Source organism: Lynx rufus, unplaced genomic scaffold, assembly GCF_022079265.1.
Source record: "Lynx rufus isolate CCGP_SWC_20201006 ecotype Redwood Valley unplaced genomic scaffold, mLynRuf1.p SCAF_10, whole genome shotgun sequence".
Classification (NCBI taxonomy): Eukaryota; Metazoa; Chordata; class Mammalia; order Carnivora; family Felidae; genus Lynx; species Lynx rufus.
Window position 1 is genome coordinate 71837188 of NW_025814824.1, and position 16670 is coordinate 71853857.

At 41.1% G+C, this 16670-nt stretch overlaps 1 protein-coding gene across 2 annotated transcripts in view; it reads right to left on the reverse strand.

The window, feature by feature from the left end:
- Positions 1–2057: 2057 nt before the first annotated feature.
- ECPAS (Ecm29 proteasome adaptor and scaffold) overlaps positions 2058–16670 on the reverse strand; it is a 104368-nt gene continuing 89755 nt past the window's right edge. For both annotated transcript variants that reach the window (XM_047067675.1, XM_047067683.1), the window contains exons 38-49: positions 15789–15855; positions 14877–14968; positions 14730–14796; positions 14302–14493; positions 13497–13705; positions 12649–12692; positions 12360–12552; positions 9012–9150; positions 6955–7060; positions 6418–6506; positions 3662–3733; positions 2058–2344 (exon numbers count right to left, since the gene is read on the reverse strand). In XM_047067675.1, the coding sequence (XP_046923631.1) occupies positions 2205–2344; positions 3662–3733; positions 6418–6506; positions 6955–7060; positions 9012–9150; positions 12360–12552; positions 12649–12692; positions 13497–13705; positions 14302–14493; positions 14730–14796; positions 14877–14968; positions 15789–15855 (1410 nt within the window). In that variant the 3' untranslated portion in view covers positions 2058–2204. The remainder of the gene's footprint in view (positions 2345–3661; positions 3734–6417; positions 6507–6954; positions 7061–9011; positions 9151–12359; positions 12553–12648; positions 12693–13496; positions 13706–14301; positions 14494–14729; positions 14797–14876; positions 14969–15788; positions 15856–16670) is intronic.

The window sequence follows — 16670 nt, forward strand, 5'->3', positions numbered from 1 at the left end:
TTGTTCACCAGAACCATCCCACAATTACAGACTGTTAGTAACCCTTTTAGGAGATATGTGCACCCGTGCACACCCAACACGAGCTGCACTGGGAGACCATGATTTCACATTACTAGTTGTGCAAATGACTTGGCTGGTTGAGATGAAGGCATTAAGAGTGTAAATTGGAACTGTGCTTATAGAAAGCGACAATAAATGAACTAAACAGCGCTGAGCGCAAAGGCTCAAGTGTCAGCACCACTCTCTCAGCACCATGGGAAATTCCCAACGGTAAATAACAAAAGGTTTAAAAAGCATACAATTTGATGAGGTATAACACTCCACATGGGCCGAGAGCACAATTCTTGCCCTTACACTCTTTCTGAAAACAGCCGACCTGTACTGCATTCTTGCCTTAGAGGCATGTCCCAGGTCCTATAAATGAAAGAGGGCACTTAGCAGAGGGGGAAATACTGGTCTGGAAAAACACCGAATTCTATGAGGCCATATGCCTTCTGAAAAATATCCAAAGTTGATTTTCCGCCAAGTAAAAGCCATTCTTAAGTTGAAGTCCATGAGAAGCTCCTTACAATCCATAATGCTACTAAAACCCACAATTATATTTAGTATCAGCTAAGAGGACGTTTTAATAATAAACACCTACATTTTCATTTGTAGACTCCCTTTCCAAATAGGAAGCAACTCCAAAACAGTACATCCAGCCAAGCCTAAGTACTATTTTCAGCTATGTTTTTCAAACTGTGAATTGCAACCCATTTGTAAGACAGGAAATGAATTTAGTGGGTCTGAAAAGAATCTAAAATGGTGGGGGGGGGGAATGAGGGATCAAAGTAGATCACACATAGTTAAGAGTATGTGTATTATTTCACAAAACATTTATTTGAGTTAAAGATTTTATATTGATTCATACACACATACACAATTCTGGGTCAAGATGTAAAAGTTACTTTTATTATGGGTCACAGTCAATACAATGGCCTATAGAGACCACCAAAAATAACAACCATGGAGTTTCCACCCTGGTGTTAATGTCAGTAAGCGGTCAGTATTGACTGTAACACCAATTTTGTGCTTGGAATCCAAGGTGAGCTAGAGTTCTCAGTTTACCATAAACACTTGTGTTAGACTTGGTTCTTCCCCTTACCCTATACCCTATGGCAGGGGTATGAGCAGAACAACAAAAAAAGAAACCCTAGCTGCAATTGCTTACTTTCAGTGATAGGTTATTCCCAAATGGTTAATGAAGACACTTGCCTTCTATTTCTAGAGTCATACTGTTAGTGTAAGAATGGGCGGCAATTTATTAAGTTGTCTTTACAGTTTTGAGATTATAAATGGTCTAAAACAGAGCAGTCACGATTTTGTTGTTGGTTTTTGGCTTTTGCAAAATACGCAAACTACAGATACAGACAGAACAAGCAATCCTGTCCTAATCTCCTTTCACATGCCTGTAAAAGGGCGATCAGAATTATCACATGGAGAGCAAAGTCTCTCAGCCCATAAAGATGGTAACCAATCATTTTCTAAAAACCGATCATCTAAACAAATGACAAGACAACGTTCAGCCTCTGAATTCAAGAATCCAATAGTACTTAGATAACGGGTCGGTTCAGTTCTGGTTCAAGGACTATAGTATACACCTCATCTTGGGAGTTTCTTAGGCAGGCCAGGGGTAGCACTGATTGGCAGCAGCTTATAAAAGAAGTATACTGGACAGGTCTTCAAACACCTGGGTCCCAGCCTTGGCACAGGCTTCAGATCAGAAGCTAAGTCATCTGCTAGCTTATTTCCTCAGGTGTAAAGCAAGGGGGCTAAAATAAGTGAATTACAGAGTCCCTTCCTGAAATAACCTTATTTAATTTGGATGCAGTTCCAAGATTCTTATCCAGCTTGCTCTGCAACTCTGCCTATTCCTTTAATTACAGCCTTAATTCTTTTCATAACTATTTCCATCAGTTTCACCTCTGACCACCTCTCAAACATCCAAGGTCCCATTAAGCTCACTCAGCCCAGACACTTTTAAAAATCAAGTAAAATAAAGCTAATAAGGAACAAAATTTAAGGCATTTTTTTTTTTTTATTTCAGCCAAGGAATGATGCATGCTACAGATTAATCTTTACTTTTACCCACTTGGTTTTTCAAAGAATACCACCATTTCAACCCCCAATGAACATGGCACTTGTTGCTTTCTTCCCCTTCTAATTTATTCCAGGTTTTCAAGTGTTTTCTTCAGTAATGATGCTTTCTCCTGCAGCTCAGGTCTGCTGTCCGTCTCCATAGTAGCTAAAGACTCGATTAGGAGCACTCTGCATTCTGATGTCAAACTTTCCCACTGTTTAGATTCTGAATGGAAAAAGAAGAATCTTTATAGAACAAGCAAGCAAAAAAACCCTCAAACTGTTCTTTCTGCTTTTCCTCCACAGAGCGTATCCCCCAAATAAATGCAAAGCAACCCCCTGATGACAGTTTGACATATGATAACAGGTTCAACAGTAGTCTCAAAACCTAATTATTGACAATAACCTGAGAATATGTCAGAGCACTTCATCCTCTGCCCCCCCCTCCCCCACACTAGTGGAACAAAGAGGATCTAAGGATGCTGGAGGAAAGCAGGAAGTAGGAAGAATCAAGGCAAAGCACACAGTAACAAGCCACTTAACACAAAAGCCCTCTTTATAAAACACACTCGGTAAAAAAATCTTGAATAAACTTCACAATTGCAAAGTCAGTCTGAACAGACTGACTTTCTTGAAGGCACCAGAGACCTATACACATACTGGAAATTTTAGAAACTCAGAAAGTATACCAGATCCTCAATCTTGTCTATCAGGTTCTGCCACTTTCTAGTGACGTGGTTTCAAATAAGTTGTTTCACTGTTTAGCCTCGTTTTCCTCATCTAGAATTTATTTCTACACATCTGACTGTGAAAATTCAGTAATGTAACTAAGTTCCTAGCTCTTTTATTTCAACAAGGAAAAACAAGATTATGAGATGTGTAGCATTACTGAGTCTAAAAGGCCTGCTTCATGGAATCCTAGGAGGGGTGTTTTAATTGCTAGGCAGAGAGAGAGGAGAAATAGAAAATATTTAAGACTCTCGAGAAAACTGTTCCATCTTCTCCATTCTTAACCTACGGGGTTAGAAAAATGAAAAAAAAAAGAGAAAAAAGAAAAGAGGCCTCCTTTTGAAAAACCCCACTGGAGAAAATGCTAGTGGTTTTCTTTTACCACTGATACAACAGACCTTTAGAAGACATCTGCTTCTTGATAAAAGGTTTAAAAAAAAAGAAAAAAAAAAAGAAAAACGGGGAAAAAATAGGATTAAGAAAACTGCTATCAAATTTGATGACTCAACTGTTAAAGTGTTTTCCCAACTCCACTCCCTAGTGCGTCAGTTTCTTTGTGTATGTACAGAGAGCCCTCAAGATAGCTATGGCTTCATAATATATTAAAAGTATATAAAATGAAAGAGTACCAAATTTAAACACTTAATAAAATTTAAAGGTTTTAGCTTTGTATATTTGACTTACACGCACATGTATTAATTTGTATTTTAGATTATACACTTATTAAAAACAAAAACAGAAAAAAATTCCTAAACTATATGCCATAAAGTATCCTGCCTTTCTGATCCTCTGATCAGAACCATCAAGAGCTCACCTTCAAGTTTTTTAAGCAGTAATTCTATCACAGATAAAGCTTCCGTTCTCACAGATGAGTAGGTCTTATTTTCTAAGAAGAAAATCAGATAGTTCACGTTATTTGTTTTATATGCCTTACAAACAGAACCTTCAAGAGTAAATTAGTGTTACTGGAAGAAAGATATTCAGAAATTATAAATTCAGAGAAAGATATACCTGTTCTTAAGTAAGCTTCCTTTTGCTTATTATCATCAAATACTTAAAATATGCTACATGTCCGTATTTCTTACTTTAAAAAAAAAAGGCAAACTGTCAGCCAAATATACCAATGCCAGTATTTGAAGGACCCGTTTTAGAAGTGAGAAATCAAACGACACTATCTCAAGAGTTATCTTCACATGACACTTAAGAAAGGTATTTAGGTTTACATGATGAGTTCCTCATTTTATCAGAGAACATTAGTAACCCAGAGGGTTAAGGACAATCAAGGACACCTGCGTCTTCACTGCCAGTTCCTTTTTTTTTCTTCATTTTTTAATGTTTATTTATTTATTTATTTATTTATTTTTTTTTTTTGGGGGGACAGAGAGAGACAGAGCATGAACGGGGGAGGGGCAGAGAGAGAGGGAGACACAGAATCGGAAACAGGCTCCAGGCTCCGAGCCATCAGCCCAGAGCCTGACGCGGGGCTCGAACTCACGGACCGCGAGGTCGTGACCTGGCTGAAGTCGGACGCCTAACCGACTGCGCCACCCAGGCGCCCCAATGTTTATTTATTTTAGAGAGACAGCATGTGTGCGTGCAAGCGGGGGAGGGGCAGAAAGAGAGGGAGAGAGAATCCTAAGCAGGCTCCACGCTATCAGTGCAGAGCCCAACTCAGGGCTTGAACTAACAAACCATGAGATCATGACCTCAGCCAGTATCCAGAGTCAGACGTTTAACTGACTGTGCCATCCCGGCGCCCCTTGGCTGCCAGTTCTTATTCAAAAGCATTCTACCTCCATGAACTGCAACTGAAACATGCTTCCCTGGTGTCTATTTTAGACACAGCATCTAGTTCAGGGTGATCCCGTCTACCAAAAAAATTAACAGACAACCAAGCCTGAGGCAAGGAAAGCACAAGATGAGCTTATAACATCCTTTTTTTGCTACAAAGTACAGAGGTGCCTAAAAGGATGCTAGCGACCTGTCAGTAAGACCCAGGAGTCAGCTTAAAGAAGCCTCTACCAGCCAAATCTGGAACCATCTGAGTAAAAAATTACTTAAGGAAAATAATTAATTATAAACCAATGGGGGGAAAAGGAAATCCACAAATCCGTACTGATGAGATAAATAAAGAGAGGGAGAGGTGGCATCTTGTTTAGAAGAGGATGCCGATGGCCACATGGTAAACGTGAAGGAAGTGCCCCGAGGTAGAAAATCACCCTTGTAAACACTGGTTCAGGGAAAAACCCTTGATGCATGCTAAGTCCAAAGAGGATATTTTGAAGAGGGGTGGTTTATCTGCATGGTCTTAAAGTACCTTCTCTGGGACTGCTGGTTAAACATAGTTAAGAGGAGCAGGTTGTTTGAATGGTCTTAAAGTGTGTTCCCACGGGCTTATCAGACACAAGGGAGAAAAAGAATAATGACACAATAAAGAATAAAGAAAAGTGAGTAGTACCCTGAGGAGGTGATCAAAATTAACATCACCAATCAGGGCAGATGAACACTGTGTGCCTCTGGAAGTGCGAGGATACATCACTCACAGAGTGTCCCAGCCAGGAATTCATAACCTGCATCTAGTCACCAGTAAACATGAAACACTAAGTGAGAAACATTCTAGATTTAAAAACGGGGGGGGGGGGGGGGAGGGGGGAAGACTTTTCTTCAAAATTATCAATGTCACGTAAGATAAAGAAAGGCTGAGGAAGTGTTCCAGATTCAAGGAAACTAAAAAAGACATGACAGCCAAGTTCAGTAAATGATCTTGGACTGGACTCCTTACTAATGGGAGGGGAGAAAGAACTTTGTTGAGGGCACCTGGGCGGCTCAGTCAGTTAAGCATCAGACTCGGTTTTGGCTCAGGTCATGATCTCACAGTTCGTGGGATCAATCTCTGCACTAACAGCATGGAGCCTGCTTGGGATTCTCTCTCCCTCTCCTTCTGCCCCTGCCCCATTTGCGCACATGCACGCATGCTCTCTCTCTCTCTCTCACTCTCAAAATAAATAAATAAGATCATTAAGACAAAAAAAAGAGCATAGTTAAGTCAACTGAAAACCCTGAATATGAATGGTAAAAATCTGACTAAACTTACTGCATCAGTGTTACACTCCCTACAGCTGGTAACTGCACGTGTTACATCAAAGAGCACACGTGGCAAACTAAGGAGTAAAAGGGCACGATGTCAGCAACATACCGTCAATGGTTCAAAAAAAAACATAGGTACACAGAAGTACAAATGATGAAGTAAATGGGACAAAATATTAACAGGTGACCTTGCGTAAAGGATACACACGTATTATATGCACTATTTCTGCAACTTTTCTATAAGTTTGAAATTCTTTCCAAATAAAAGTTAAATAAAAATACTTATCACAAAGGTTCTCCTAACCTAGGGGTTAGTTCCAGAGTAACATGCCACAGTTTGGGGACACATGTCGAGTACATGAAGTATTACAGCAGCTGTTCTGTGAATGAGGCTCCTTGCACAAGGGAGGGAGTATCTGAAGCTCCTCTCTCTGAGCTCTAAGGTTAGGACTCCTTATATCCACATCAGCTCACCACACTCACCTAAAGAATATGTGATTGATTTACAAGTTTCGAGAAGAATTTCAGCCAAAGCCTCAGGATCTGCATGTTCTTCTTCCAAAAGCATTAATCTGTACAATAAAAGCAAGATACAAGTGCCAGTTATTAAAGAAACATCCCAAACTTCTCTGGCACAATTTCTATCTGCATGTTATCACTTTACAATGTCACTTCAGCTATTTGGTTTTAAAATTTGAAAGAATTCAGGGGCCCCTGGATGGCTCAGTCGGTTAGGCGTCCGACTTCAGCTCAGGTCATGATCTCACGGTCTGTGAGTTTGAGCCCCGCATCAGGCTCTGTGCTGTCAATTCGGAGCCTGGAGGCTGCTTCGGATTCTGTGTCTCCCTCTCTGTCTGCCCCCTTCCCCACTCACACTCTGTCTGTCTCTATCAAAAAATGAATAAACGTTAAAAAAATTTAAAAAAATGAAATATGAAAGAATTCCTTGATTAGATCTAAAACGCTGAGTGGATGCGGGAGGCAAAATAAATGACTAAACTGTGTGTGAAGCAGAATTACCCCTGAAAAAAGGCATTCATCGACTGTAGGACACCGAGCTGCACCTTCCACGTGCTGAGTTTCAGCCGCTCACACATCAACTTGCACAGCTCCTGACGGTAACAACCTGGGGCAAACAGAACAAGACAAAGCGAGACAGAGAGTGCAGGAACAAGACACACAGTGAGAAAGGGACACACGAGGGACAGACAGAAACCAGAGCACAGAAGGATAGGGAGGGTAGGAAAGAGGAAAAAATAAAACATATGCCTTTAAATTACAGCCATGAAATCTCAAGAAACTTCAGCGTAACTTTGTGCCCAATTCCCAAATTTCCCCCCAGAGACATCCCCCCATCCAGGGTCCTATGTAACTGCTCATAAATGTTCGTTTTCAAGGCAATATCCTTCTCCAAGGAACTAACAGAGAATCTTAACCACACTCCCTTTTCCTGTAAAATACCCTGAGTCACAGCCAAAGAAAGCAGAACTCTGGAGGCAGGGAACTCCTCTCTGGACACTCACAAGCTCCTGCATATTATAGGCTTATCAAGAGACAACAATGCTTTATTCCAACATGTTATGCCAACTGCACTTGTTATAATTACATCATTAATAATACACTCAATGATGAAAAGGAGGATAAAACTCAACAAAGTAGTTATTTTTTAAATGCTGTTGAATTTAGTACGATTCACAAATGTAAAGATGCATGGGGATAAAAATCTAAAAGAATTCTGCACCTGACTTGTTTCCTAATAGACTATAATTTCTTTCTCCACCATAAACAAACATAAACCAGAAATTGCAGATGCTACATTATGAGTAAGATGTACATAAGAAGCCAATGTGGAACAATTAAATTCTCAGACCTTGGCCCTCTCCTCAATAACTAGCAAATGAATGTACATTCCATTGCCCTACACTATAATGTACTGCTTTGTGTGGGATCTTTTTTATAGAATTCCCTACTTTAATTTTTCCTATCAAGCAAAAGTTAGGAGTCCAAATGGTGTCAAATGAAGTGGATTTTCACTGCAGCCCATAACATAAGGTGAAGAAATAAGACTACTTAACAAATCTCTGTCTTATGGAAAATTCTTCCAATACATAGCAAATATGCTGTATGAAGGTCACACAAAGAACAGCCAAGGCTCAAAGACAATCTTAAGTCTGATTTTAGACATATGCAATCCTGAATAATCAACAATATTCTATACAGTATCCAAAATTATTAACATGTTCAGCAGGGTGCTCTGCAGGAACCAGCATAAGGCAAACTCAGGAGCACAGTGTCATCCCAAGAGGCCCTCTGAACTAACTGCAACTTAAATCAAGAGCAAAGGTTTAGTGGTTCTTTACTTAAACCTTTGGAAATATATATTCAATTTAAAAAATCTCTCAAAAAGTTCCAAGTTTCTCAGTGAAATACAGATTTCACCTGTTTATTGAAGATTTGGTAACAAGGCCGTTAGTTTTGAAGAAAAGAGCTCACTAATAAATTCTACGGATTCCCCAGAAAAGAGCACCATAAAGAGTAACAATTCTTTTTATGGTCAAAATACATAAAATTTATCATGATTGTTATGGGCTGAATTGTGTCCCCCAAATTCATCAGCTCAAGTTCTAACCCCAAGTACCTCAGAATGTGACTGTACTGAAAGACAGGATCTTCAAAGGGGCCATTAGGGTGGGCCGCAATCCAGTCTGACTGGTGTCCTTATAAGAAGAGGTTAGGACACAGACACAGATGGTCATTTACAAGCCAAGGAGAGAGGGTACAGAAGAGCCCACACTGCCAACACCTCGAGCTCAGCCTTCCAGCATCCAGGACTGGGAAAAAGTAATTTCCGTTTAGTACGCCCAGTGTGTCTTACTGTGTCATGGCGGGAGCCCTCGCAGACCCTACACGGGTGTCCATGAGACTGTTTGCGGAGGTAGGAGGACAGTTTACAGTGAATCCCTACTATGAATCAGGCTCCGCAAGCAACAACAACTACCAACTGCCACACACAACATCCTCGTTCCCACCAAGTAACCTCTGGTTACAGCACTTCACACGCAGATTCCAGTGCTTACGCTGGGTCTCCACGTTCCGGGGCCAGGCTTTGCCCAGGCTCTCAAAGGCTCCCAGCAGACATTCCAGCTGGAGCTCCTTCTCCTTCTCATTCTCATCTTCGTTTTTGGTTGTCCGAATGCCAGTGCTCTCAGGTGAGTTCTAGGATATAAGAAAGCAAATTTTAATTTTTTTCCTTCTGAGTTACAGGTGTACTACAAAAACAACCAGGGTACCAGAGTAGGAAATGTTAACTGAGAATTAAATGCTAAATTCTCTATCATGAGTCTTCCTTTTTGAAAAAAGAATTTGTTACAGAAATACTACACCTCTCTAATAAATTTGGAAAATCCTTTAAAGGATTTTGTAAGAAAAGGTGAAAAATATGCTGTATATGTAGCTTTGTTTGTTTTTATGTAGGCTCCACGCTGGGCATGCAGGCTTGAACTCACGACCCTGAGATCAAGACCTGAGCTGAGATCAAGAGTCAGACTTCCAACTTTGGCTCAGGTCATGATCTCACGGTTCATGAGTTCAAGCCCTGCGTCAGGCTCTGTGCTGACAGCTTAGAGCCTGGAGCCTGCTTCAGATTCTGTGTCTCCCTCTCTCTCTGTCCCTCCCCTGCTCGCACATTGTCCCTCTCTCCCTCTCTCCCTCTCCCTCTCTCTCAAAAATAAATAATATGAAACATAAAAACAAAAAAGATTAAAAAAAAAAAAGGAGAGAGACACATGGGGCACCTGGGTGGCTCAGTCAGTTAAACATCCAACGCTTGATTTCCAGTTAGGCCATGATCTCACGGTCATGAGATCAAGCTCCCTATCTGGGCTCTGCACTGACAGCAGGGAGCCTGCTTGGGATTCTCTCTCCCTCCCTCTGCCCCTCCCCTGCGTGCGTGCGCATGCTCACATACTCTCTCTCAAATAAACTGTAAAAAAAACAAAAAACAAAAAACAAACAAAAAAAAAGGGCACCTGGGTGGCTCAGTCAGTTAAGCATCTGACTCTGGCTCAGGTCATGATGTCACGGTTCATGAGTTCAAGCCCCACTTCGGGTGAGCATGATCCCCACCTTCAGGTAAGCTCAAGCCTTACTTCGGGTGAACCCCACTTCTCTCTGTCCCTCATAGGATTCTCTCTTTTTCTGCCTCTCGCTCACTTGCACCCTCTCTCTCAAAAACCAAAAAGAAAAAAGAAAAAGACTCAGATGCTTAACTGACTGAGCCACCTAGGCACCCCTGTATATGTAGTCTTTTAAGCATAATACAAAAAGATTTGCATTTGAGTCATGGGATTAAAAATGGAAGAACCTGGTAATCATCTAAATCCAAACTCTTTCTTAATAAGAAAGGGAAACAAGCTGAGAGGTGACTCATGCAGCTAGCTGGTGAAATAATGTATTTAAAACACAGTCTCCTAAATCCATGTATATCCATATATCAGTATATAACAGAAATTATCTAAACTACTTTTTGTTAAAAGAAAACCAACGAGCAGCAACACAAGAAATACAAATCCTATTTAAAACATTTCATGTTTCTTAAAAAAATGATAAGCCGTAACTTTTTTCTCTCTGAACCAGTGTCCAATCTCCAAAAATGAGTACTTCATTTTCCAAATGACACCTAAGTCTTTTTTATCAAAGTCCCCTCAATATACAGTAGAGACAAATAACAGAGACACCCTGAGGGGGCGCCTGGGTGGCTCAATTAAGTGTCTGACTTCAGCTCAGGACATGATCTCACGGCTTGTGGGTTCCAGCCCTGTGTCAGGCTGTGTGCTGACGGCTTGGAGCCTGCAGCCTGCTTCAGATCCTGTGTTTCCCTCTCTCTCCACCCCTCCCCCATTCTCACTCTGTCTCTCTCTCAGAAATAAACAAACACTGGGGCGCCTGGGTGGCTCAGTCAGTTAAGTGTCCAACTTCAGCTCAGGTCATGATCTCGGGGTTTGTGAGTTCGAGCCCTGCATTGGGCTCTGAGCTGACAGCTCGGAGCCTGGAGCCTGCTTCAGATCCTGTGCCCCCCACTCTCTCTGCCCCTCCCCCGTTCACACTTTGTCTCTGTCAAAAATGAATAAACGTTAAAAAAATTTTTTTAAAAACATTAAAAAATTGGGGCGCCTGGGTGGCACAGTCGGTTAAGCGTCCGACTTCAGCCAGGTCACGATCTCGCGGTCCGTGAGTTCGAGCCCCGCGTCAGGCTCTGGGCTGATGGCTCAGAGCCTGGAGCCTGTTTCCGATTCTGTGTCTCCCTCTCTCTCTGCCCCTCCCCCGTTCATGCTCTGTCTCCCTCTGTCCCAAAAATAAATAAAAAACGTTGAAAAAAAAATTTAAAAAAAAAAACATTAAAAAATTAAAACAACAAAACAGTGACACACTGACCTCCCTGTCTTCATTCTAGGATGACTAGGATGGCTTCTGCACACACTTAAAAGGCAAAAAGCACATCACCACTATGTTAGAGACTGTCCATTCGCTCCAACATTCACTCCTGCAACTCACTGTTCCCATAGCCATGAGTTTCTCAGCTTGCGGGTTGAAATCCCTGCAATAAACTGCTCTTTCTGCTCCGTTTAAAAAACAAAACAAAACACACACTCTCCCCTTCTCCCATGAAGGGCAAATGGATGCCTAGAAGACTACCTTTCCTAGCCTCTGTTGCAGCCAGGTGTGGCCACCTAGCTAAGTACCAGGAAATACAAGTCAAAGTGCCACAAAGTGTCCAAGAACTCTCCTTGAGAGAAGAATGGCCATGCCTACTTGGATCCTGCATCATTTCCTCATCTCCTCTGCCACCACCCGCCTGGAAGGCAGTTACACCTGCACACTGTAGGGAAGGCAGAGCTCACAGCATAATCAGCCAGAATGCCTAGCCTCCTAGGTGACAGAAAAGCATCTATCTTGTTTGAGGCCATGATATTGTGGGATTTTCTGCTATTTGCAGTTACACTAATCCTAATAAAATATGTAAACAGGGTACGTGGAAAATCTTCCTTTCTTTCCCTTCTTTTTAAATTTTTTAAGTTTTTAAGTTTCAAAATTTAAAAAATTTTTCTTTTTAATCTTTTTAAATTTAGTTTTTATAAACTAGACCAGAATGGGGGCACCTGGGTAGCCCAGTCAGTTAAGCGTCCAACTTCAGCTCAGGTCATGATCTCGTATTTCGTGGGTTTGAGCCCCACATCAGGCTCTGTGATGACAGCTCAGAGCCTGGAGCCTGCTCTGGATTCTGTGTCTCTCTCTCTGTCTCTGCCCCTCCACTAGTCACATTCTTTCTCTCAATAATAAATAAATGTTAAAAAATAAATTTAAAAATAAATAATAAATAATAAATAAAATAAAATAAACCAGAAGGGTTTACAGGTGGTGGTTACCTTCTTGATGAGAGGTATGACAATGTCCGAAAACTCCTGGAATCTGTCTTCTTTGGTGGCCTTTAAGACATCCGCCGCACAGTTGATTGCTATGATCTTATATTTAAGATTCTCTTTGCAACACTCCTTCAGAACAGCCTGGAGAATTTCATTTGTGCTGGGCTGATTGGGCACAGGCTTTTCCAGCTGTGCACTAGAGGATCCACACAAAAGAATCAGGACAGTTAGTAAGGAACGCAGCTCTCGGGTTCTGTTTAAGAAATGGCATCGTCACTGGAAGAACATTTACCTGCATGCTGTCACCACACAGGCAATGGCTTTCAACAGCTCTTCCTAAAGGGTTGAAAGATGAGGGAATACTGTTAAGCACATGTGTGTTACTGACATTCTATATACGATGACTGCATTACCTGAGGAGTATTTAATAACTTTAGAGTCATAGTATCTTTAACACACTTTACTATTTAACAAGCACATCCACAGAGTTTTACTACAAACCACAGAGGGAGGACAAGTGTCTTCATCTCCACTTTAGAAAGCCTAGAGACCTGACTTGTCCAAGGTCAATCACAGAAGTCCCAGTCCAGCACTTCTTCTACAGTACTGTGTTGGCCGCCACTGACTGTGACCACAGCAAGTAGATTGTTACATGCTGCCACATGTCATGTTCCCCGCTGAGTGTTCACTCTAAGTAATCTACTATCACCCGTGTGTATGAAGTGACTAATTCACAGGCCTCGGCGATAGGCACCCTCAGCTCCAGGTTTAGGCACAGCTTGCTTTCTACTCAATTTCACGTGTGCCAAATCCTGATCTGTTCACGAGGTCACCAGATATGAAACAGCCAACCAGGTGATTTAAGACTTCTCTTGGAAAGCTAAACGTGATAGATAAAAATCAATCTCCAGCATTACTATGCAGTATTCAAAAACATGCGGGTTACACTTTCATGAAACATCATATTTAATCAGGCCAAGTTTACACAGAGCTTCCCACTGGCTAGAAAAGCTGGTTCAGATAAAACAATCCACCTGACATCCCACAAAAGCAGATTCTAATTTTTATGGAAAATGAAAGATGAAATCATAATCCTTTAAGGATACCTTCAATTTAACTGGGCATGAATGGTTCCTTTACCTTTCCTGCCCATGTTCTTCCAGCCAGGCCTTGCAGTAATGCGGCCAGTATCATTCCCAGATATGGAGGTACTAGGGAGCTGGTCTGTTTTGCAATTGATGCCATGGCAATTGCACCCTGGGCTTTCATTTTCCAGGACTGGGACTGCAAAGCCTTCTGGGTAATTGTAATCAACTCTTGCAGGTATAACCGAATGCCACCAAAGGAACCTAGGTTATGAAAAGCAAAATTAGAGCAACTTTTAAATGACAAAAAAAAAAAAAAATCAACTTTTTTCTAAGTCTGAAAAAGAAAAAGGCAGTGACCATCAGCAATAAATGTTCTCAACAGTTACATCATACCACTCTCTGAAAGAGAGAGAAAGAGGGGAGTGTTGGAGTGTTGTGATATACCTTTATAACAGTAAGACTTTATAAACCTGAATATGCCCACAGGAGGGTGTCATGCAAATGGTCACCATCCATTTGTACATGTGAAGGTGAAGTACAGAATGAAGAAGCATTACTCTGAAATAAGACACTAAGGCAACATAAAATCACCATTCACTCCCAACTCAAATAGGTACAGCTCTACTTTGCTTGGGCAGAGTTCTGTTCTGTTACGTGGGCAGCAATGAGGGCAGAGAGCAAAGAGGTCTGAGGGCCAACCTTGAGAACGTAGCAATTTGGACAGGTTTAAAACCAAATGGGACACATGATGTTAAAGTCCTGGAAAAGAAACTACAAGAGTTTATAGATGAAAAGAGTAAAAACCCCAGCTGTGGTTTTTAAGAAACAGGTTTAATTCACAGGCACAGTTTACTAACCAGGTACATTTTCTTGCCACACTTCAGTCCATAAGTTACACTCTTCCTTCTCTGCTTTCTCCTCATCAGTAATTTCATGCATGCCCAAAAATGCCAAAGGCAGAACTTCTTTGGCATGGTTCTTCAATACATCCGGGCTGTATCGTCCAATAGCATGAACAGTCAAAGCACAAGAGGTCTTGTAGATGGGTTCTAAAGAGGAGCAGAAACACCATAATCTTCATCATGCTTGCTGCTGTCAGTCAGGGTGACTGATCTCAACAGACTACTAGCTCAGCTTGCACCGTGGCAAAACAAATCCGTAAAACCAGTCAGAAATGTTCCTAAGCAAAGCGCATAATATCAGAGGGCAAGACCTGATTTGTACTGTGTTCCCAGATTGCTAACATCTAAGTTAAAAATAGTAGAGAAGAGGAAAAGAAAGGTACCTTCTTTCTCCATGTACCAGCCATTGAGTTTCTGTAGGAGTTTCTCAGTGCTGCTATCCCGTGAGGTCTGAGAGAGAAAGCAACCCTATTTACTCCTTTATAATTACCAAAGTATAATTACTTAATTAAATACAAAATTCAACTCACCCGAACTAAATGGCCCATGGCAAATGCACAGGATTTCTGAATTACACTGTTCCGATCTGTCAGGCCACTAAGCAAAGCACTCATAAGTTTACCTATCAGAAGTAACGGAGAAACACATGACACTTGTTTACCTATCAGAAACAACAAGGGAAAACGTTCTGCTCTGTTCCCAGGACAAAAACAAACTTAATCCTGTAATTAGTATCTGATTTATTCCACACTAGTTTGGAACCCAAGTATGTTACATTTGTACTATCCACTTGTTTCCTTTGCCTGATATAAAATTAAACAATCTGTGTCTAGAATACTGTAGGAAAAGTTGCAAAAATGAGAGCTAGGTACTATAAAGTTCATTTGCCCCATGTAGAAGGCAATCTAAGAAGAGAAAAATGCTAACATAAAATTAGGCATAAAAAGGGGCACCTTGGTTAGTGAGTTAAGCGTCTGACTCTTGATTTCAGCTCAGGTCATGATCTCATGGTTCATAATTTCCAGCCCCACATCAGGCTCCATGCTGACAACGTGGAGCCTGCTTAGGAGTCTCTCTCTCTCCCTCTATCTCTGCTCCTCTCCTGCTGTTCTCTCCCTCTCTCTCTCTCTCTCTCAAAATAAACAAACTTTAAAAAAAAAATAGACATAAGTGGTAAACAAATCCTACAAAATGGCAGATACTTTCACCTCCTTACACCAGTAAGAATTGATCCAATACTTATAAAACAGTGAACACTAACTAAACTTGATCATCCTTGCACCTTGTTGCAAACAAAGAAACAAAGGCAGAAAGGGGGGGTCAAAGGGAGAAAAACCATACAGAAGATCACAAGCGTGTCTGAATAATTTTTTTTTAAAAACCTTGTCACACAAGACATGGCCATACCAAAATGTCACCACACAAGGTTTTGACAAACTCACCTGAGTAAGGTGTTAGGTCCTGGGGACACTGAGTAGTTAATGACACAATGACACTGGCACAGCCTCCCTACAGGGTTACAAAGGCAAAGGTCTAAATTTGATGGTCACAATGTTCTTTCTTTCAAACCCTTTGTCTTAGGTGTCAATGATTTAAGATGAGAAATATATGAAGCCTAACAGCCCCTGCAGGATTCAATCTGGAAAGAGGAAGGTCCTTATTTTAAATTAGCAATGCAAAGATCTTTTTCAAGGCTTTCAGTAGGAAGATGTGTGTTCTCACATACATTGCAAGAAAGAAAGAAAACTGGTACAGTCTTTCACGAGGGTAACATGTCCTCTTGGCCACCCTGGTTCTAACATTTTCAGTTCTAAGAATTTAACCAAAGGAAATAGCTTCAGATGTGTCCAAAGACATTCATCACAGTGCTTTGTTTAATATCGAAAAGGCTGAAATCAGATGTTCCTTGAGGGACTGAAGTAGATGATGCTACAGCCACACAACAGAGTACCCTATGGTCATTAAAGAGGATGCTATAGAAGACACAGGCCCAGAAAAGAGAGTGGAAGAAAACACTGTGAAACATTAACAGCAATCACCTCTGCATGTAAACTTAGTGGACAATCTTTAACTTCCTCCTGATCTATAAATGGTAAAATTTTTAAATGCAAGCAGTATTACTTTTGCCAGGAGAAAAAAAAAATCTGAGTTGTTTGTTTTGAAAGTGTGGGGACTGGGTCTGATCCTTGAAAGATCTTAAACAGGAAGACATTTTTCTAACCAGACACCTGCTGGCCCCTGTGAAAATACTAATCACCACCTAAAACCACCGTGCCTCGATATCTAGAAGCATTTCCATTAATAACTGATCATGATGAGGACCC